The sequence below is a fragment of the Panulirus ornatus genome, chromosome 34 (genome assembly GCF_036320965.1).
Source record: "Panulirus ornatus isolate Po-2019 chromosome 34, ASM3632096v1, whole genome shotgun sequence".
NCBI lineage: Eukaryota > Metazoa > Arthropoda > Malacostraca > Decapoda > Palinuridae > Panulirus > Panulirus ornatus.
The window spans coordinates 13,711,915-13,735,104 of NC_092257.1; the positions used below are offsets into that span (position 1 = coordinate 13,711,915).

Consider the following 23,190-nt stretch of genomic DNA (forward strand, 5'->3'; position numbering starts at 1 on the left):
TAACAACTTCTTTAGTTCACTGCCGGTCCTCACGGGTGACTCTGTGGCAGGTCTCACCGTCAGAGCTGGAGGACCTCCTCCTCCAGCACCCAGGAGTGGCAGACGTGGCCGTCGTGGGCGTGGAGGACGGACGGGCGGGGGAGCTCCCACGCGCCTACGTCGTCCGCCAGGGAAGCGTGACGGAGGAGGACCTCCACCGGTTCATGGAGCCACGAGTGGCAGAGTACAAAAAGCTTAAGGGCGGCATCACGTTTGTCGACAGCTTACCCAGGACGGCCAGCGGCAAGCTGCTGAGGAAGGACATGAAGGCGATGGCAGCCCAGGACGCGTCACTATAAGGAAGGATCCTTGCCAAAGGAGTTTTTATGCCCATGTATCTGACCAGTGAGTGAGACGAATGATGGCTTCCACCCTGCTAGTGAAGAAAATGATACCAACACTCGCTCTCTTCTTTACCACCTGAACTTTCATAACTGAGATAGGTTAATGGTCGTTCAGATAACAGCTGGTCGTGGTTCGAGCACTCGGCCGGTGGCTGTCTGGGCTGTCGCCCCAGCGACTGACACAGGCTGGGTCCTTGAGGTCATCATCGTTAAGCTTGCATCTCGTCTTCAGCTCTCGGTATTTCTAAAGCCTCTCTCTCTCTCTCTCTCTCTCTCTCTCTCTCTCTCTCTCTCTCTCTCTCTCTCTCTCTCTCTCTCTCTCTCTCTCTCTCTCCTCTTCGATAACCCACATCTTGACTGTGGACAGAATTAAACCCAAGGCACAATCTGCATCGGCCAGTCAATATGCGAGTGCATGAGGCGTCTGATCCACACACACACACACACACTACACCATGGCATCGTGGGCGGTTGGCATATTGTCGTTCAGTCCCGTGAACGAGAATTTCTGTCGTTTTCCTGTGTTTAAACACAAACGTTGTGGCTGAATCTTACAGCACATTTGGTGTTGCATGGTAGACCCGATGTTCCTAAACATCCCCATCTCGAGAGCCAATGTTTATCCAAATGTTTATGGTGGGTGGGAGGGAGTCTCTCTACCCATAGTGTGCGGAGGAATATATACCTTCAAGTAATGCCGTGGCTTAAACCACCCTCCTGCCCACCAACCTTATCAAAATAACAGATAACATTATCTACTTCATTTTAGCTTCAGATTCGAGAGATGACAATAAATTTCAGATACAGAAGGAGGATCGTGAAAGGTGGATGAAGTATACTAAGAAAGAAAACTCATGGTGTAATGAGAATAATGCATAACACAGTAGCATAACTAAATGTATATTGCGTTAGGTTAAAGACTCGTTCAAGAAAGAGGGAGATAAAGCTCAAACTTCCTGAAGATTGTTAGGAATCCCAACCCTACACTCCTTAGAGATACGATGGATATTATTACTGTCCCGTTTTGTGGCAAGAAGAACTTTAATCAAATTTTGTCCGATTAGTTTCGTCGCTCGCCTAAAGATTGCACCATTCGCTGATGGCTCTCAACGCAGCGTTTTACGGGGACGCCATGCAGTTGCACGTCTTGTTGCATCTTCGCTTATCATCAACATCTCTGCTGTTGTGCTCCGTTGCGTCACTCTTACGCTGGCGCTTCTTGCACGATCCGTACACCTCACGGTATATGTAGTCCCCCAAGGCATTCAATTTCCAGTGAATTCGTCATTTTTGCAATTGCCTTCAAGGTTCAAGACTTGCAGCGACCATAGAGTTGTCCTTGTACCTTCAGACATACCCATCTTTGCCATCTAGTGTTTCAAAATCACGCGTCCTGTATTCACAGTGTGATACATAACCCTGAAGCACTGTAATAACTGTTATAGATTTTGGTCCACGTTCACAACGGACTTACCTTTCAGTAGTGTTAAGAATCATGTGTGATGATATGGAAGGGAGGGTTTATAAGCTGCTGTGCGATTGATGTTGATCGCTGTTCCTTCTTCAGTTGCAATCACCTTTGACGACGATGAGAAAGATGGACATCAGATAACCCCTTCATTCTATGGTAAAGATTTTGCGTTCATTGAGCAAATGATAACAAAGAATAGACGAGCGTTTGTTAGTGGTCTGGGAAAATCCTCCTTCTCCCTCATCATAAATATATGAGTTTCAAGTAATGGTAATCCACACATCATGGAGATAACAGTCCTTCCTCACACCTTGCACTTAGAGAACATATTCCAATGGAATTATTACATTACCCTTCACTCCATCCATGTTTAGACACCAGCGCACGCCGCTATTTTCTTATCAGCAGCTGCGCACACCGCTATCTTCTTATCATCAGCTGCCCACAAGCACTCAACAAGGTCAAGACTTTCACCACTGCTCACACACTGCCCAAGCTTCAGTAATGACCTTTGACCAGTTCCTATTCCCTACCGAATTGGGTCAGGCATTTTAGAATATTGTCGTAAGGTAGTTTAAAATGTTAATAACAGTTTAAACATCTTTAAAGCAATATCACTCACTGCTCCATCAATCTATACTACCAGTTCTTCCAGCTATCACTCACACTTCTCCATTCGTCCAAGGAAATAAAAGATATCACAAAGCTATTCCTTTTTCTTACACATTAGATTAGAGAAGAAGACGTGCTCTTAGACATTATTGGGAAGAGAACCTAGCACAGAGACTAGCTCTGAAGTAATTCTGATATTCAGGGATCCTTCGCCGCCATCTCCCTCAACACTTTCCTCTCGATCTTGCCCGTGGCAATCTTGGGCAGGGCGTCGAGAAATCTGATGCCGCCCTTCAGCTGCTTGTGCTTAGCCACTCGGGGCTCCAGGAACTTGTGGAGGTCCTCCTCCGTGGTGGTGACGCCGCTGCGACGGACGACGTAGGCGCGTGGGAGCTCCCCCGCCCGTCCGTCCTTCACGCCCACAACGCCCACATCGTCCACTCCTGGGTGCTGGTGGAGGAGGTCCTCCAGTTCTGATGGTGCGACCTGCCACACGAAGATGTATGTTATCATCGGGTTTTATCCTTGTAATTGTCACACGGGTCACACACCACCAGTCACACAGCCACAGGGGTTACACTACCTTCCTCACAGCCACAGGGGTCACACACTTACCTGTCACACAGCCACAGGGCTCACACACTATCTTCCACACAGCCACAGGGGTCACACACTGCCAGTCACACAGCCACCGTTACTGACAACCTACTGATCGTTTTAGGTCAAATGGTTGTTTCCGTATTAAGAGAAACCTTCGACTAAAGTATATGACCTCCCAAAAGCATGACAAGACCCTAATCACACGGCGTAAAAGGTTGACCTACCTGAAAACCTTTGACCTTGATGAGTTCCTTTATCCTGTCGACGATGGTGAAGAAACCATCCTGGTGCATAGCGACGTCCCCCGTGTGTAGCCAACCATCAGCATCTATGGTCTCTGCTGTTGCAGTCGGATTGTTGTGGTAGCCGGTCATCAGCTGTGATGGTGGTAGTGTTATAGGAAGCCATTAGCTATGGGTTGTGGTGGATGGTGTTCGCTTGAATTGTCTGGGAAGGTAGTGGCTGTGATGATAAGAATGTCACTAGATAAGACATCTGTGGACCAATTAGCTTGGGTGCCTTTGAGCTCTTATCTGTGTAGGTGGTGGGTCGATGAATAATCATTATCTGTTGCCATGATGGTTCAGAATACAAGGGGCTTGAGCAACTTTGGTCATAGGTATACGAGATGCCTTGGAAGTGGATGGTTTGCTTTCGTACACAGATAGTGTATCGGCAGCAGCCGTGATAACAGTTATCCCACAGGGTTCATCTTCACCCTCTGCTCTTGGGTCCCTTTACATGTCGATTCGGGACTGAGAGCTTTTAGCTCATAAGTTTCTGATTGGAAAAGTGAAAGTTGATTCCTCCAGGAGAATAATCTCCTTTCAGAATCTGTGATTATCCTCTGCATTTCCCTTCCTCCTCTCGTTCACAGTCAAATACCATACTCGGTATACTCATGTTTCCAGTCAGACCAGGAGATAAAGTATTAAATCCCATATCGACGGCCATAAAGAAAACAAAAAGAGAGTACAAATCCCTTTTGAAAACTTCGGCCTTCAGAACCCCCTGATATGAAAAGCCAGCCAGAGACACACACGGACGTACCGAAGGAGATCTGATGCACAGTTCCCCCCGCTGTCCCTCCGGCAGAGCCTCGCCTGTCTCGGAGTCCACCACTTTCGACTCGACGCAAGGGATGCATCTCCCGCACCAGCCGATCCTCTCCTCGTTCAAGGGCGTCATGTGTGTTGGTAAGGTCTCCGTCAACCCGAAGCCTGCCAAAATTGGCAGAGATCAACCGTCAATACAAACATATATGTAAATAATGAGGGTGTCAGAGGGACCCTTTTTTTTTTTTTATTATTCCAATTTTGTTCGTGTCCATCACGGGTGCGTCACCCGCGACGGGTGTCTTGTACTCACCTTCCTGGAAGAGGATGGGGTTGGGACTCTTTGCTTTAAGAGCCTCTGCCAACGTGCGTGGCACCGGTGCCGCACCGCACATAGCCCCTCTCACGCTTACTAAGTCGGCGGAGGACACTAGGGGTGACGTGACCAGGAACTGCAGTATGGTAGGCACAAGTTGCAAGACCCTCACCTGTGGTGTAACAGCCACACTGATGATGACAGTGGTGGTGGTGGTGGTGGTGGGCCGAATACATCTGTTACTTTTGCAAAGACAAGTTGTCACTTGTCCTGTTTATATTGCTTTTCCTTCAAATGAAGAAGATGTGTTTAAGATTTTCTTCTTGTAACTTTACATTCTTCTCAACTAAACATCCTATCTGGTGGCAACTCGGGTTGGATTCTAATTTCCACATTTTGTGGAAGATAAACCCTTGAGAACGTTCATGAACTGTGGACAAAGTCTACTCTTAGGCAATGTGACTTAAGAAAAAGAAACTGGCTCCCCCTTTACACCCAAGTGTCTGTTGCAAAAACTCTGTTGTCTTTGTAATGTCATCACCTTGAGTCAGTTCCCATGAGCCAAGCCTTTTGAAACACGTGTTGCTATATGCTTTATATCCCCATCATTTCATTTTGTTCCCCTGTTAACAATGTCCCAATTTGCCATCTCACCCACAGTCATTTTGCATCACGGCAGCTCTCGTATGTATACTTTCTGGGCTATAGTCTCTGTATGTATGAATTATACATGGCACACACTATAGGCAAGGTTTTGAGAGGAGGGTGTTGAAGAAATAGCCGTGAAGCATATGTCTGATCATCGATCCTCAACAGACGTCTACCAACTGACCTGATGGTCCCTAATGATTCGTATGAAATCATCAGGTTTGAAGGCTGGGAGAGAGACGATCTTCGCCCCCAGATAAAGGGTGATTATGATCAGCCCATGCAACCCATAGATGTGGTAGAACGGCACCACTCCCAGGATTGTCTCCTGCACGTTGTCTGAAAAGAGAAGAGAAATTCATCTTTCAAGATGAGACACACAATCATCATCTGACAGGTGGATAATTTTTCCACACTCTTCAGTTGACGAAGTTGTTGTTTCTCTCTCTCTCTCTCTCTCTCTCTCTCTCTCTCTCTCTCTCTCTCTCTCTCTCTCTCTCTCTCTCTCTCTCTCTCTCTCTCTCTCTCACCTGTCGTGGGGCGGTAATTGATGAAATCAGCGTGGGTGAAACATGGTAGATTGGATGTTATGGCCCCATGGGACAGCTCGACACCCTTGGGCTTGCCCGTGGTGCCGCTGGAGTATAACATGGCAGCCTTGGATTTGAGACCAGACTGAGGAAAAAGAGAAAATCATATATATATATATATATATATATATATATATATATATATATATATATATATATACGTCTCCATGGTTGTTTAATTTGTTTATGGATGGGGTTGTTAGGGAGGTGAATGCAAGAGTTTTGGAAAGAGGGGCAAGTATGAAGTCTGTTGGGGATGTGAGAGCTTGGGAAGTGAGTCAGTTGTTGTTCGCTGATGATACACCGCTGGTGGCTGATTCATGTGAGAAACTGCAGAAGCTGGTGACTGAGTTTGGTAAAGTGTGTGAAAGAAGAAAGTTAAGAGTAAATGTGAATAAGAGCAAGGTTATTAGGCACAGTAGGGTTGAAGGTCAAGTCAATTGGGAGGTAAGTTTGAATGGAGAAAAACTAGAGGAAGTAAAGTGTTTTAGATATCTGGGAGTGGATCTGGCAGTGGATGGAACCATGGAAGCGGAAGTGGATCATAGGGTGGGGGAGGGGGCGAAAATTCTGGGAGCCTTGAAGAATGTGTGGAAGTCGAGAACATTATCTTAGAAAGCAAAAATGGGTATGTTTGAAGGAATAGTGGTTCCAACAATGTTGTATAGTTGCGAGACGTGGGCTATGGATAGAGTTGTGCGCAGGAGGATGGATGTGCTGGAAATGAGATGTTTGAGGACAATGTGTGGTGTGAGGTGGTTTGATCGAGTAAGTAACGTAAGGGTAAGAGAGATGTGTGGAAATAAAAAGAGCGTGGTTGAGAGAGCAGAAGAGGGTGTTTTGAAATGGTTTGGGCACATGGAGAGAATGAGTGAGGAAAGATTGACCAAGAGGATATATGTGTCGGAGGTGGAGGGAACGAGGAGAAGTGGAAGACCAAATTGGAGGTGGAAAGATGGAGTGGAAAAGATTTTGTGTGATCGGGGCCTGAACATGCAGGAGGGTGAAAGGAGGGCAAGGAATAGAGTGAATTGGATCGATGTGGTATACCGGGGTTGACGTGCTGTCAGTGGGTTGAATCAGGGCATGTGAAGCGTCTGAGGTAAACCATGGAAAGCTGTGTAGGTATGTATATTTGCGTGTGTGGACGTATGTATATACATGTGTATGGGGGTGGGTTGGGCCATTTCTTTCGTCTGTTTCCTTGCGCTACCTCGCAAACGCGGGAGACAGCGACAAAGCAAAAAAAAAAAAAAAAAAAATATATATATATATATATATATATATATATATATATATATATTGGAAATGATCACAATTTTGCCGTGATCAAGTATATTCCTATGAGTCCACGGGGAACATGAAACAGGATAAGTTCCCAAGTGCACTTTCGTGTAATAATAACATCATCAGGGGAGATACAAGAAAGAAATATGATTCAGTTGACCTCAGTACGATTTTCTATAATGATAATGATACTAATGATACTCACCTCGACGGGTTCAGCCAAGGGCCTGCTCGTGTCCTCGATGATGTGCCTCAGGTTGGGGTTGCCGAGGGAGGAGGCGCCGTTCACGAAGACTGGGAGGTTCTTCTTGAGCCTGGCGAGTGCCTCTGTCACCATCTGCTCCAGCTGGGGGTCAGTCACTATGACCTCTGACCCGCTGTCCTCCAGCTGGCGTGCCACTTCCTCTGTTGACACCACAAGGTCATGAGAGGCCTCGTTAATTGAGTCTTGACAATAGTTCATGACAGTCTGGCCAAAAGCCACACGGCTCACTCACACTTGCCCTAATAAGGACGAGTGTCCTCCTCCCGTCCCTCACCTGCAGTGTAGTTGGTGCTGACGGTGGTGACGTTAGCTCCGACGGCTAAGGTCCCCAGCAGGAGGATGGGGTACTCCGGTGCGTTGGTGCACACGATGGCCAGGGTCTTTGAGGAGGAGGAGGGTGACTGGGAGGCGAAAAGTTGCGACACCACAGCACCCCAGCGTAGCGCACGGTCCACCATCCCACCATAGGTATACTTCCTTCCCGTCACACCACACTCCTGGTATAAGAAAAAAGAAAATGAAATATTTGTCCATAAACTTTAGCTTTCACAAGGAAGAAAAGGAGATGTCATTATCATACAAACTTACTGCACCATCAAGATGATGAGATTCAAAGAAAACTTAGCAGTGAAAAGAAGTTGTGAGAAATGAAGACTCTGAAAAGAAGTTGTGAGAAATGAAGACTCTTACAAGCATATTTGGAATTGAAGTAAACAACAGAGGGAACATGATAGAAAAGGTACACAAGTAGACAGAGAACAGGAGAAACTTGTAATAAAGAAAACGTTACCAGCAGAGTGAAAGGTATAGGTCCTCTCACTCCTAAACACTAAGAGACAAGACTTGCAAGCTACGCTCTGGAACCCTTGATCTGTTAATCATATCCACATCGTCTCTCAACAGAGAACGAATAACAATCTAGTGGCAGAGAACAAAAAGACTGCCAAATCGTAGTAATTGGGAAAGACATGAAGGAGGAGGAAGAGCGTTCCAAAGCTTTGAAGTGTAAGGGAAGAAACAGTTATCAAAACGGCCCACCCTCGAGTTGGATCCGTCCACACAAGTGATCATGTGACGCAGCAGCTCCTCGCACAAGTATCTCGCCGTCTACCCAAGAGGTTATTGTTCCCCAGAAAGTTATCATATCCAAAAGTCATCACACTGTCGCACAGTACTTAAAGGCTGATACTGACTATAGCGTCCTTGTGAGACCAACTCTTGGCCCTTCTGAAGATAAGGGAGGGGATGTCCTCCAGCGGCAGCTCCATCTGCGGCGGCGTCGGGCTGTACACCACGTTTTTCTCCATCCTGAGGGAAAAAATGTGGGGTGTTAGTCTCTCTCTCTCTCTCTCTCTCTCTCTCTCTCTGACTGTCGATCCCTGGCGAGAGACGTCACGTCATACCCTCGGATGGAGGTGAAGGAAACGAATGGCCCTGAGGGAAAAAAGAAAATGTTGCTCCTGCCACATCAGACGCTATGATGAAGTGTAGCCACAGTACCTTAGGGTGGGGCTGGAAGGAGGACAAGAGGGAGGAAGGTGGGTAGGGTTGCCTGTACGAGTGGCTGGTTGCCACTGACATACTTGGGTGCTATACCTTGGGTTTGTGTAGGTGGTGGCTGCCACTGTGGGTACTATACCTTGGTTGGGTGTAGGTATAGGTGCTAGCTGCCACCGTGGGTACGCAGGACCTCCAGATCGTAAATAGTTGGGCGGCCTTCACGGCTCGATTCATCTTGGTGATCGTCAGCATCTGAAGTCACTCTCGTCCACAATACCGTCTGTAAACACAAAACAGCTATTAGCTGCCTCACTAACTACATCGTCTGCAGACACAAGACAGTTAGTACGTGCTCGCAGTCACAAAACCGTCTGGGCTAAGGCAAGGCTTTCATTATCATCGATTGCCAACCATATTACTTGAATAAGGAAACACGGCGACTGTGAATATGGAACGCAGTGACTATCTTCCTCAATTGAAGAGATAGTTTACCCTCGAAGGTGTTTCCTGCATTATGGATCGCTGCTTTTGAGACGAAATAACCCCACGGTTGAGGAGATGAATCACTCGAACCGACCATGCAGTAATTGCAACTTGAAATAATTCGCCCAGTATCATATCACACTTTGAGTTTCTGCTAACCATAGATTTCATTATGATTATTCATATGGGTGAAAAGGCTATGACCACTTGGCTGACCCCCAGGTCACTTGATAACGTTATGAGAGGAAGAAATAGCCGGCCGATGAGGCATGCCACTGTCTTAATTGCCATTCGTCGTTGGGGTGTGAAATCCCAGGCATCGTTGGGGCGGCCAAGGAATTGCTTGAGACCCCAGATCACGTGGCTTACCTATAACATACAACTTTCTACAACCTAGACACAACGAACACACAGGTTCGTATCAATACATATATTATTTATATTCATTTATATACTGTACTTACAGTAGTCGCTGTCTTCGGCGTTAGCGAGGTAGCGCAAGGAAACAGACGAAAGGATGACCCAACCCACCCACATACGCATGTATATGCATAAACGCCCACACACGCCCATGTACATACCTATACATACACAGACATATATACACATGTACATATTCAAACTTGCTGCCTTCATCCATATATATATATATATATATATATATATATATATATATATATATATATATATATATATATATATATATATATATATATATACTGTCAATGCACGTTCGTCCCTTCAAAATTACGAAGCTGACAGTGATTTACAACTATGTACGTCAATCGGGATAACATACGGGAAAAATTAGTATGGCTTGAGTTAGCTCTCTGTACACATCCACAAGTAACGTCTTGAATTGGTGGGTAGGGTCGAGAGGTGACGGGTCTTCTCTCCAAACGCAGGTTATCTATTTCAACTTGTTTCCAAGTGCACTAAATCCTTCAAACTGACACTCAAACCCTTCAGCGTCCCCTTGTGTCGGAATGACAAAAGAGCATCACGGGAAAAAGCCACACTCCACAGCCCACTCTACCACCTAAATATATGACGGTGTTTGCGCAATAATCTGCTGGGAACTTCAGAGATTAAACTTAGATAAAAATCACCGAATCAGTTGGTCATCAAGGTAAACATTCCACACGGTAAAGTTATATCTACTACTCACCATTAGTCATTGATTGCTCTGTGGTTTTAGTGGTGGCGACTTTATGATAGGAAAAAAAGAGGGAGCAAGATACCCCGGGTCGCGCACCGTCGCATGATATTCATACAGTTCAACGTTATATTTTCTTTGAGGAGTGTAGGGTAATGAGCCTCAGGTTCAAAGTGCTGGGTGAGACACTATCAGAGATAGGTTACTTGTCTTAACATCTCCTTGAGTTATCTCTCAATGTGGTCTTTCCACATGTGATCTCTCGAGTTTAAAACTAAATAAAGAGACAAAAGGTTCTGTTATCAGTGATCTTGATAAGGTTGGTGGGTATAAGGACGAAGTTCGCCACGGCATCACTTGAACGTAAATATTCCCCCATAAACATCAAGATAAACACTGGTTCTCAAGACGAGGATGTCAAAAACATCGGGGTCTAGCCTGAAGCATCACATGTGTTGTAAGATCCAGCCACAGCGTTCGTGTAAGGACGACAGAATCTCTCGTTAACCGGCGCACCACTGCTGCGCCACACAACACATTCCTTACATTGGACAGGTGATCTGGTGTCGCCGCCCCTCCCGTCAGAACCAACCATACTGCAGGTGAGAGACGGGAGCACTACAATCATCCAAGACTCTTCCGGTTTTTAAACAGGAACGCAATTGACGGATGGTCCCAGAACGGGAACGGTTAAACCATAAACTGGAACAAGTCGTTACCTTGGATGACGAAGAGGGGGATGAATACTTCCTTTCCAGCAACAGGAGTCCTTCCTATTCGTTTGGTGAAGACAGAAGCATCACGACACAAGAGACTAATTTACCCAAGGAAATCCGGAAAAGAATCTTTTGTAATTTGTCCCGGCCAGCACTGTAGAAGTGCCAATATTTACGTTTAGGTGGTACTGTTGGATATATTTAAGACCCCCCTTAAAGTTGATCATTGATCGTTTTCTCTCTTCAGAGAATGTCTCAGAAAACGAGATATGAAGTGTAACTCTTCTAATTTTACGGTAAACTAGGGTAGGTTAAGTCTGAGTTTGTTTAGTATATTCATTTATAGTGTACATATATAGGTTATCGCCTGGGATGTCACATAAAGTGATAATAAGTACTTATTTGCAAAATGTTCTCATAATACATTGAAAACGAATGATAGCACAGGGTGAAGAATAACAAAATGAAAGTAAAAAAAGATTACAGATAAACTAGATATAGTATTCTATCATTATCTAATGAATAGAGATCGATAATCAAATAACTAGGCACATATACTTGGCACCTTTGTGCAAGACTAAGAAGCTATCTTCATAAACGTATATATTCCGTAAAAATCGTTTGACTTGTTTCTTTAACAACATATCTAGTTTGACATTTTATAACTGACAGGTCATTCCGTAAAAGTTTACCTGCATGATAAACGAACTCTTCGCCACGGTTTCTTTCTCCTGGTACAATACGTGATAAATTGCTTTTATTTCATATGTGTTCTGAACCATTGCAATGTTACATATCATATGTTTTGGGGGTACTTTTACCATTTCTGTTATGTGTGTATACATTCATACACCCTCTTCAGCTTTCTCAACCACACTCATTATCTCACCTCTCTCTTATCCTATCATTACTTACTCGAGCAAACTTCCTCACACCAAACATTGCCCTCAAGATATTTCATTCCTAACACATTCACTTCGTCTGTAGATCCTCATCTGTATAGCCCATGCCTCGCATCCACACAACATCTTCACGTGAACTATGCCATACCCTGAAAGATACCCATTTTCGCCCTCCCAGATAACGACGACCTCTCTTTCAAATACCTCCTTTCGTCATGTAAACATGGGACAAGCATACCTACGCTGACCAAACTGGCAAACATTAAGGAAGCGTTCCTATCGATCGCGATCGTTCACTTTGGGGGTTGGGGAGGTGAGGTCCTGGTTCTTTGATAACCTGTTGTCGTGGTGCGCTGTAGATGGTGGTCGTCAGACCCGGGGTGCGCCGTAGACTGGGGTCGTTAGGCCCGGGGTGCGCCGTAGATTGTGGTCGTCAGATGTCGGTGACAGTATTGCCTTTCCAGTCTCACGAATGATGTTAGATAGAACTGGACTTGGGTAGGTGAATGGACTGCTCAGTCCTAAGCTTTAAACCTTCCGCGTAATTCAGGATGTTCCTTGACCATTGCATCTGTAAAGCTGTATGGTTAAGCCAGGGAAGTATAGACCTTAAGTAATGGCAGAGGTTATGATAACTAAATCCCTGACACAAGGTTAACGTTTGGGTCATATAAATTTCCCCAGTGATGAAAGGGGCGGGGCGATGACGCCCTCCGCCAATCCCCTCAGGTCTTGGGACCACCTCCCCGTGTTCGACCTGACCCTCCCGCTACCCAACACACCACGAAGTCTGGAGCTGAGCGGTAATACAACGGCTGACAAACAGGAATATCAGACCCTGGCCACAATGCAGCCATTCGGAGAGAGAGAGGGACCCTTCCATTTGACAGACAAGCTCCCTCAGGATGCCTCTAGTTAGTCAGACAGCCAGCCACACATTAGCCCACATCACAGTAAACTCTGCCAGCGCCCCCCTGCGTGCCCACCACTTGGCATGACCAGTGTCAAGAGGAGGTGGCTCTTCAAGGAGCAACACACCGTGGACGAGAGGCGCAATATGGCGAAAAGAATCCAGCGTCAACAAGCGGGGAACATCCCACTGGTGATCGGGAGGAGAGGCAGGTCACGAAGAGGCATCAGTAGTAGTAGTCCCTTCGAGGAGCATCGGGTTGGCGCCCCTGGCTACATGACGATCGGGGAGTTTAAGTACGTCATGAGGAACCGAATGGAAATCCCGCCAGAGGAGGCGACGATCTTCTTCATCAACAACACCATCCCAACGTCAACAGCCACCTTGTTCTCCCTCTACCGCGAGCACAAAGAAGAGGACTTGTTCCTGTACGTTGTCTGTGGGGAAGAAAATGCTTTCGGGACCAAAGCCTGAGGGGCTTCAGTGCGCGTGCGCGTGTGTGTGTGTGTGTGTGTGCGTGATGCTCCCTCGCAGCTGGTCCAACTTCGTTTGTCTTTCGAAGGGTTGGAAAAAAAAAAGGTAATAAATCCTTTTCATATCTCTACATAGATTTCGAAAGATGTGACATATGTCTTCTTCCGAATAAATGGATATCTATGTAAGATCTTCTCATTCAGCCTAAATGATTTGAGGATAACAGCTGGCATTCATGGTAGATGTTATTCTTGTTATTACACGTATTGATGATGGAAATTAACCCTTACGATGAGAATGAATGTCCTTTTCTGTTCTATTCAAATTAACTTCAACTAGCCAGAGAGAGAGAGAAAGTTTTCTTTACTTATATTCTCGACGCTCTTGGTTCTTTTGGCTCTATTAGTATGTTGCTATTTAGTTCTGCCTTGAGTGAGCTTGTTCGTAGGTATATATATATATATGTTGCTATACTTTTTTTTAATTGCAGTGTTCATAATTGTTTACGAAAAGCTAAACTATTATGTCTTGTTTTAGAAACAACGCTTATTCCACTACATGTTAAGATTGGTATAATTATAAGGAATGTAGAATGTAGTTGGTATAATTATAAGGAATGTAGAATGTAGTTGGTATAATTATAAGGAATGTAGAATGTAGTTGGTATAATTATAAGGAATGTAGAATGTAGGATTTTTATAATTTTTTCAAGATACTTTCAGAAAGTTATGAATCATGCTGAGAAGATTTCTAACAACCCCTCCTGTCACTTAAGAGGTAAAATACTTATTCCTAAGAACAAACAAGCTCAAAATTTAACAAAATGTTTGTTAGTCTAGCACAACACAACTAACACACATTGTTAACACTGATGAAGGTATGTAGGAGAAAAAAGAAAACATTCATTTCATACATTTATCGACACTTCTTAATCACATGGACGTTATATATGGATAGTGAGACACAGAGCTGGGATTGACAAGTTCAGGGTCACAGGCACGGAGGCTTGTAGGCTCTTAGCGATACCAACAGGGTTAGATGTAGACTGTACGGATGCTTGTCGATCCTCTAGTGAGCACAGCCTGAGGCTTGGGGTCTGGGTCCTGGACGGTTCAGATGGAGCGCCACCACAAGAACGTGCCAGCAGCGAGGGTAGCGGCCCTGTATGGTGGCCACCAACACCTTCAGGTTCCTGTTCTCCTGCGCAGTGCACCTGAAGCACCTCTCGCCCTTGGACACCACTGGGACGTACGTACGCAGCTGTTGCCCATCACTGTCGCAGGGGCCCTGTCCAGCCACACACGCGACGTGGAACTCCACCAGTCGTGGGTCGTCCAGCTGACGAAAGAGGGCCACCAAGTTGATATCCAGGCCATGGCTAACAAGCTCTCCCGAGATCAACTGAAGCACCACTACAGCCACGGTTACAACGGCCGTTTTCATCATCCTCTTCCCTCCCTCCTCCTCTTCTCTGCTCCGTCGCTACAGAGAGAAGTTCGAAGACACAGTTAAGTCACTGGTAATACCAGAAACACCAGGTATGGAGGAGATCTAATGGCTTGCAATGTATCAGGTGTTGGTGGCTGCTCGACGCAGGAGTTAATGCAGCTGTTCGTGAGAATGTCGACCTCATGGGATAAATAGGAGGAGGAGGAGTTTCCATCTCTCTACGCCCCACCCCCCACCTCTATCCCAACACCCACCCCGTCATAGCGTTGCTCATTAAGGCACTGAAATGATATTTCCACTGTCATCATAGCCATGGTCATCACTCTCGATTGATTGAAAAGAAAAATGACAGTTATTAATCATATTTACGTCTGAAGGACACAAAAGATATCCTCAAGGTGTACGTAAGGAAGGGGAATATACAACATGGAACAAAATTGCCATACAGATGAGATTATCTGTCAGGGGTCAGTAACCTGTGGGGCTATAATCCCCAGAGGCTAATGTCCAACGCACCACAGGATGTATGGGATAGGCCCTTAATGTTAAACGAAGTGCATAACGTATAAACCATAGTATTTACTCTGTAAACATTCCTGTATATCTGCCACCCTGAATACATACATGTACCACACACATGCGCTTGGCCAAAGCGTGGACACATCCAGCCCCGAACTTGATTCTAACCTCTTTTAGGATTAGTTACGGTTATGATAATTATTTACTATCATGGCATCCTAGGTCTGCAACATTTGTTATAATTGTTTAGGAAGCACACAGCATCATGAGTGGGCAAGAAAGCTGTGATGTCATGTTTTGTTCTACCAATAGGATTCTGCAGTTGGCTATGCAGCTACACTATTTCTTGCAACCACCGTTACATATGGCTATAGTTTGCCAATTACTGTACATAGGCCTGTCTTTCTGCCTTAAGTACGAGTGGAAGTTTGCTTTAAAGTTATGTGTGTCTGTCATCACAAGGGAAGAAACTATGAGAGTGTTTATTTATTCTTATGTTCACACCATTTCCATACGACAAGGATAAAGTTTATATACAGTTGGAATGTCTCTCAAAGAAACACAGTTCTATACTGGGAGACTATCATATATGCAAATGATAGCTTCCTTTCGTATGACCCTAACTGATCAGATATATTGAGGTTTTCATATTCTATACAACCAAATCTTTCACTGGGTCGCGATCAAAGTGAGGAGAAAAGCTTTTGACATCCTCACTGCGAGTCTGTCTGGCTGGTCATGTGATGAAGACCTGTGGCGCAAGTAGGCCAGTATCCCATGGGAGAGATCAGGTACTGATTGACCTGACCTGACCTTTCGTTTACAAATCACTCTGGTATGACCATACCAAGCCACTGCTTCCATTCAGGTTTTGAGTTTCGGTACGAAGAATTCATCATCTACATTTCAAGGTCAAGATATATCTTTTGAGATTTGTTTACGTCGTGAGAGAGAAGATTGCTCACAACCAACAACTTGGCTCATGAGTCTACTACAACAGAGCGACTTAACAACCCCTCACAACAAAGCGACTTAACAACCCCTGAAGGTGGAGGTATGTACATTGAGCACCCACATCCACCACTGACCAAAACTGCTGACATAGCAGAGAGTGAGGTTTAAACGACCTCTTCTCAGGTCATTTTGATCCTACCTGACATAACCTAACCTCACTCGCAGGTGACTGTGACCAGAAATCTTATGCCAAGATCATGTACTTGATTTTATTGGAAGATTCACAAAACATCCTTGTATCATACTCTCGGCTCTTAGATCTAAACAATCATATGGGTTTTCTAAAGAAGTACGTGAACCCGTAATGCGTTCCTGTATAACGTAAAAACACGTGAACACGTACCTGAAGACGTGAACACGTCATGTATACCTGAATAACATGAATACATAATGTGTACCTAAATGACGTGAACACATCATGTGTTACGTGACTGATGTAAACACGTAAAACCTTCAAGGTAGGTAGGAGCATCACCATACTGTTATTTCGTGAGGATACAGGTGTGAGGATACAGATGTGAGGCTACACCATGAGGATACAGATGTGAGGCTACACCGTGAGGATACAGATGTGAGGCTACACCGTGAGGATACAGATATAAGGCTACACCGTGAGGATACAGGTGTGAGGCTACACCGTGAGGATACAGATGTGAGGCCACACCGTGCGGATACAGATATGAGTTTACTCATTTGTAACGTAATATTCTCCAACTGTAAAGGTCTTGTGATGCCTGTGGTTTACATGAGTTGTTAAGTCATCGTAAACAGTATACTGTCGATGATTTAATCTTTTCTCTCTCTCCTTCGTCCCACATCTCACTCTCTCCTTCCTCCCACAGATATTACTTGCTTGTGGCGCCACAGATATTGCTGGGTCGTGCTACTGCAACCAAAGAAACCGGAGATTTTCCCGGGGTCGTGTTTGGGTCGTGAGGGAAAAATATCCTTGGGAAGACTCGGGATAAGATGGGCAGTTGTGGTTGATGATGGGTCGTTGTAGAGATGGCTGGTGGGTGATGGTGGGTCGTTGGTTGGTGATGGGTGATGATAGGGTCGTACAAGGGGGGATGAGAGAGAGGGGGGGGGGGATTTTGGTTGATGGTGAGGTCGTACCGGAAGAACTTTTGAGTGACAACGTGGTCGCTGCCAGAGATGCAGGGTCGTGATTGTCGTGTTGTCGTCCCAGAATTACTGTTGTGTGGTGTAGGGTCGTACCGAATGTGGTAGTTGGTGTTATAACAACAGGAGTCATGACAGAGAACGTTGATAGGACGGTGGCTTGTGGGGGGTCGTACCAGAGATGATGCTGGGTAGTGGTGGTGATGGCACACTCCTCAGACGACCTGGGGTTACTGTAAGGTCGTGCTGACACTACTGCTGGCTGATGGTGAGGTGGCGATGGATGATGAGTATCAGAGGAGCAGTTACTCAAGATGGAAGGCATATTGATCCTTGGGGAAGCCAATGGTAGCAGTCCTGTAAATGCATAATATGAGACAATAAGACAAACGTAAAAAGGAACAAATTATATCATCGAGTTCTGTCGAGGCTTCGTATCGTATAGTCTAGATCTATGGCCACATCTCCCCCGTAAGCTTAAAGCCAAATTATCCATGTTTGAGTTTTCTTCGATAGAATTTAAGAATCACTGTTCACTTCTTCTTGTTCTTCTTCTCCTCCTCCTGCTTGAGTGGCAGTGTGAAATATTTTTTTTAACCTCTCATTGGCGGCCAACCCCGAGAGAGAGAGAGAGAGAGAGAGAGAGAGAGAGAGAGAGAGAGAGAGAGAGAGAGAGAAAGGTATAACCCACTCCGGCTCCTCCTCGTTTCAAGCGAAAGTCTGTAGTTACATGCATGACTTGGGGAGCGGGCCCCAGGAGTGTGCTCACAGTGTGTTGAGGCCTCAGACAACGGGGGGGAGGGCGCCGACACCCTCAGTCCCGTATTTTGTGGTCAACGCGCCCCAGGGATGAACCAGCTGACGTTGAGGGTTCACCGTGGCTCCTGTCCTCATGTTGTAACACTCCCAGAGGGACCCTGCCACAGGTCTTACACACTGGCGCGTCCTCAGGCGACAACACCAGGTCCCGTGGATGCTGCTGTCTCTTGCGGCAGCAGATCCTCCTCCTCTGGGATGTGGTAGGTGAAGGGCTGAGGTGAAGGTGGGAGAGAGAGAGAGACAAAGTTCAAAGAGAGAGAAGTAGAAAGAAAAACAGAATAAATATTACCTAAACAAAACCACGAAAATACTCGGGTATCGCTTCTGTTTTTCCATATTTGTCTGAGCAAAAAACCTAACCTCCAGACGAACTAGCTTGGCAGAGAGCATGAAGAACGATACAAGGAAAAAAGTGAACAGGGAAAGACAAACGCGGCAGAAAGGGGAATAAAGAGAGGGAGTGGAGAGGCGGAGGCAGAGGAGAGCTCCAGCGTGAGAGGATGTGCTAAAAGTGATATAAAGGTGGTGTTGAAGGCTGACACCTAATGTTCGGGGGAGGATCTAGCAAGTTGTCGCACATTACACAGGGGGCATAAACTAACCGTCAGGACAAGGACAGGTGCGGACGCTCACTTGACAATAAATAGACGTTGGGGGGGACGAGGGAGGAGGAAGAGGGAGAGGTAGTGGTGGAGATGCTGGTGGTGGTTGGTGGTGGTGGTGGTGGTTCGTGTGAGATTTGTTTATGAGAGGGACAGGTTCGGGTTGATGGTCTTCCAACACACGTGTGGGTGGATATGACCTGATGACACAACCTTTAAGGTGTCTTTTTTAAGCCAATCTGATGACACAGACAGTGACTAGTTTTACGTAAGGATAGAATATATATATATATATATATATATATATATATATATATATATATATATATATATATATATACATATATATATATATATATGTGTGTGTATATATATATATATATATATATATATATATATATATATATATATATATATATATATATATATATATATATATATAAAAGAGGTTATGACATAGAATAAAGTAAGAAACTAGTCACAGAAAATGTAATGAAGAAATTTTGCAGTAGAGTGTAAGAATGGAATAAACTGAATCATGGTAGTGTAGACGTGGACAGCATACTGAAGTTTGTAGAGGTGTAAGACACTAGAGAAATAATGAGGTGGGGGTCCAAGGGTGTAGAGCTCCCTCCGTACTGTGTTGTGCTGGGAACACTGATTCTAAATAATGTTGCTTGATCATCCCATGTATACTTCTTTGATGTCATTTGAGTATGCAGTCTTCCCAGCATATTGCTATCGTCCTATTTTGTATTTTCCATACTACGGTCTAATGTCAGTTCTGGACTGTATACAATATTGGGAATCTTGTCTTCTGTTCTTTGATATTTGGTTGGCACTGCAGCCTCATCACCAGCCTTGTACCTTCCTGGCCTCGACTCTCCGTTCTCCCAAAAACCTTCAGTTCCTCTTTGGTTCCCGGATGGCCTTCCCCGCCTCCCCTCCTCCTCCTCCTCCTACCCTTCTGGCTAGGAACGAGCAGTTCCATAGTGTGTGCTGCTGTTACTCTTGGTGTTTTCCAGCGTCCTGGGGTCCTGACTGGTGCTTCCGTTACCCCCAGGTGATCACCAGCGTCATGAGAGAGGGAAGGTTGACTTGTTTCACCGAGAGCGCCAGGGGCCCTCACTAATGCTTGCTTTAACCCGGTGAAATGACCAGCGCCCAGGAGGGGTATGGATGGCTGTTACACCGAGAGGACACAGCACTAACGATCGTCAAAACAAGGTAAATTCGAAGAATTACCGTACATATTCAACCTTTATATATCGTTACGATGTTGCCAGACGCCTCGTTGTTAAGTACGAACTTTTGTTATGATAACGTGACGTAACAGAAGTCAATCGTCGAGAAGTAACCTAAAAATTGTCGGGTGTCAGCGGCAAAATTTGCTTAGTTATGGGTGAAATTGGTAATAGATAGAAAATGTGATTTCCTGGTCATTTTCTTTGGTGAATGTTCCTCCAGCGGAAGAATCGTATTTCGTATTGATTGAGGCTGAAAGTCCACCCAATTCATCATCTCTGACGGAAAGTTTCGATCATAAATTATTCCATGTACGAAAATGAGTCTCCTGCAAGATCATTTCTAATTAAAAATCGTGCAAATTTACGGGAGGAGGGACTCTAAATCTAGATATGGCATTGCACAATGAAAACTGTAAAATCATGTGATTTATATGTAAGAAAATCGTTTACATGGAATAAGTTATGTGCTGATAATCGTAACTTGTAAACACCTAATTTATAATTCTTTTACACATGACTGGTAACCATGTTCAGCGTTATAAGTTTTCGTTGACTATATGATTTTCTTTTAACTCTTTATCAATGATTACCCCAGGACGATTTTCTGTGAAAGAGTTCTGATTTTCTTTTTCTCTTCTTACGTAGGATGGCAGGCTGCAGGTTGGATTCGTATTTGTCAGGGGCTAGAAGGGTAACTGGAGATTTCTGGTGAATTGTTGACATTGTTTTAGGTCAGCCAATATTTCAATTGTCTAATGTAGCGTTACACGTTCATTGTTGCCAGTGTTGTGTTGTGATGTGATTGTAATGTTGTCTTGCTTGTTAGAGAACTTCACAATGTGTTCTGCAGGAGGTAACGAATAGTCATATAGGAAGAGACTAAAGATGGTTGGAGAAAGAACTGCTTTTTGGGAGACTCCACCGTAGTTCTTAAGTGATTTTCAGGTAAAACCTCTGTCAGTGACGCCAGCTATGAAATGGGCCAGCCATTTTTAGTCACTGTTGTGGAAGGCAATGCCCAGTATGTTTTTTTTTCGTGAGAGGATACGTCGGGAGAAAGTGTAAGATGCTTTGTTGAAGTTTACTGTCACTGATATCGTGCGGAACGGGGGAACTGGTTGGTTGACGCCATCTAGGATATATTGTCTAAGGCCCATGTGACGGATGGTGGTGGAGTGACCAGGTCTATATCCATTCTGTGAATGTGAGGATTGCATATTTTGCTTTATGTTGTGGATCAGTTTTTCACAGAGACTGGATACTGAAAACAGATGTGATATAGAGCAGTAAGACGAAGGGGAGTGGAATGGTTTAGATAGTCTTAGGACTGGCACTATGCTGGTAAGTTTCCAGGTGTAAGGGATTTTGTTGTGTATCCAGGGTTGATTTGAGATATATGAAAGCGCTTGGATTTCGACTGAACAAAGGGTTTTATGCGGAAGGTTGATAAGTTACCTAAGCCTGTTGCAGAATTGTATTGTTTATATCAGTGGAAGTAAATGGTGGATGAGCAACTGTTTCAAATGGATTTTTTGCATACATTTTCTATGACTTCTCCCGTTTAGTGGGTGCTGTTGGTTTGTAGCTAAACTAACGTCGTGTTTCATGTGTCTGTGTTTGTGTGTTCTTTGGGAAAAGGGGTGTCACTGGATTGGGACAGAAGTGCCTCCCATAGCTGCTACCCCAAACCACCCAAGCCCAGACCACCACCCCATAAAGCTGATGTTACAAGGCTGCTGCATTGAGGCTGGAAATTTTACATCCCGTCCAGGTTGCGCTGGAATCCTGGACATCTCTTCTCGGTCCTGCTGAAGCCCCCCGATGCGCGCGCTCAGGGTAATTCTTTGGAAAATGAAGATAAAATTGGCTGGAAGCGGCGCATCAGCGGCGTAAAGCAGGCTACGTTGGGCTATGTAAATGACCCCAGACGAGGGTGGTTGTGACGCAGGAGAAACGCCCAAACTCCGCCAGCCACCTGGAGCCAACTGGAACACAATAAGTTTTTTCAGCTATTAGCTGCTGCTGGTGAGGCCTTGAGGATAGGCCGGGAGGGGGTGATTGGTGATGGTGAGGGAGGGAATGATTGGTTTGGTGGTGAGGTAGGTGGATAGGCAAGGGTGGTGGCAGTATACAAGAAATGGGACAACTCTTTGTCTGTAACAAAATAACTGGAATTCTATAATTGTATCCACTCTTTGCGTCTAATTCATGAACTTTCTAAGTTTATGGAAGGCAACAACTTTGTACAAATTCATATAACGCAAAGTACCTACTGGGGAGCAAGTCAAAAGTTTGGTTTGTAAAGAATTCTCCCCGCACTCTATCCTCCCATGAAGGTGTGTATACACAAAAGCGCTGGGTTGTATGTTCGTGCTTCATTTTTCTTGTGGGTGATTAAGTAACTCGACTAAAGAGGGGCAGCGTTTCTGTGCATAGAACGTCTTCAGTACTTGAAGAGTAAAGTGGAAATGATTACAGTCATGCCGGTACAATATCACTTAAAGGCACTTCGATATTATACATTTTCAACAACTTCTCCTCATGATCTTTGGGAAATTCATTTGACATCTTTTTTTTCATTTCTCTTTTTTTATACTTTTTCTCGATCACTTCAACCATCTGCTTGGCGGCGAAGGGCGACCATCTCGTCCAGTGTAGGCCGGTGAGTCGATAGCCAACATTTCCGTCATTTCTTCCAGATATTGGTTCGTTCTGGCTTTGTGTTTGTTGAGGTTATGGCTGATAATACCCAACGATCGGTGCAGCATCTCATTGAAGGCCACACAACTACCCAATACCTGTCTGATAACAAGCGCCACGTTCAGTCTCTGGGGAAGTGTTTGTCAAGAGGACAACAATCGTTCTGTCGGCTGGTGTCAAAGATCAAAAGGCTTCGTATATATTTTTGAACCAACTCCCCCGGATATAAGACCTACCGAACACCGTCGTATAGAAACAGGGAACCACTTTTATCCGACGATATGGTTTTCCAATCTCACTTTCATCGTCCAGTGTTTCGTCTAGTGTCTTCAGACCTTGTCTTCTCTCGT

The 23,190-nt window shown here is 45.0% G+C and overlaps 2 protein-coding genes and 1 pseudogene across 13 annotated transcripts in view; 2 read left to right on the forward strand and 1 right to left on the reverse strand.

The window, feature by feature from the left end:
- The window catches only part of LOC139759879 (probable 4-coumarate--CoA ligase 3), a 45,141-nt gene extending 44,430 nt beyond the window's left edge, over positions 1-711 (forward strand). For all 11 annotated transcript variants that reach the window (XM_071682405.1, XM_071682408.1, XM_071682409.1 and 8 more), the window contains one exon: positions 51-711. In XM_071682405.1, the coding sequence (XP_071538506.1) occupies positions 51-338 (288 nt within the window). In that variant the 3' untranslated portion in view covers positions 339-711. The remainder of the gene's footprint in view (positions 1-50) is intronic.
- Positions 712-2,555: 1,844 nt separating this feature from the next.
- On the reverse strand, positions 2,556-10,397 carry LOC139759878 (uncharacterized). 2 transcript variants are annotated; one of them, XM_071682404.1, is made up of 11 exons: positions 10,379-10,397; positions 8,867-9,007; positions 8,421-8,535; positions 7,502-7,724; positions 7,168-7,367; positions 5,616-5,760; positions 5,270-5,424; positions 4,435-4,609; positions 4,117-4,286; positions 3,291-3,443; positions 2,556-2,952 (listed from the first exon to the last, which is right to left on the reverse strand). In XM_071682404.1, exons 2-11 carry the CDS (start codon positions 8,977-8,979, stop codon positions 2,665-2,667), a joined length of 1,737 nt encoding a protein of 578 aa, XP_071538505.1. In that variant the 5' UTR covers positions 8,980-9,007; positions 10,379-10,397; the 3' UTR covers positions 2,556-2,664. The 2 variants fall into 2 exon arrangements, with proteins under 2 accessions (XP_071538505.1, XP_071538504.1); XM_071682403.1 differs by lacking the exon at positions 10,379-10,397 and adding an exon at positions 10,010-10,251.
- A 2,581-nt stretch (positions 10,398-12,978) lies between these two features.
- LOC139760002 (gamma-aminobutyric acid receptor-associated protein pseudogene) lies at positions 12,979-13,368 on the forward strand (annotated as a pseudogene).
- The last annotated feature ends 9,822 nt before the right edge of the window (positions 13,369-23,190 follow it).

Coding starts and splice junctions, on each gene's coding strand:
- LOC139759878 (XM_071682404.1), bottom strand. CDS start 8,979: ATGCTGACGATCACCAAGATGAATCGAGCCGTGAAGGCCGCCCAACTA. Junction 4,610..5,269: donor GAATCATTAGGGACCATCAG/GTCAGTTGGTAG, acceptor GTTACACCACAG/GTGAGGGTCTTGCAACTTGT. Junction 2,953..3,290: donor TCAAGGTCAAAGGTTTTCAG/GTAGGTCAACCT, acceptor TTCGTGTGGCAG/GTCGCACCATCAGAACTGGA.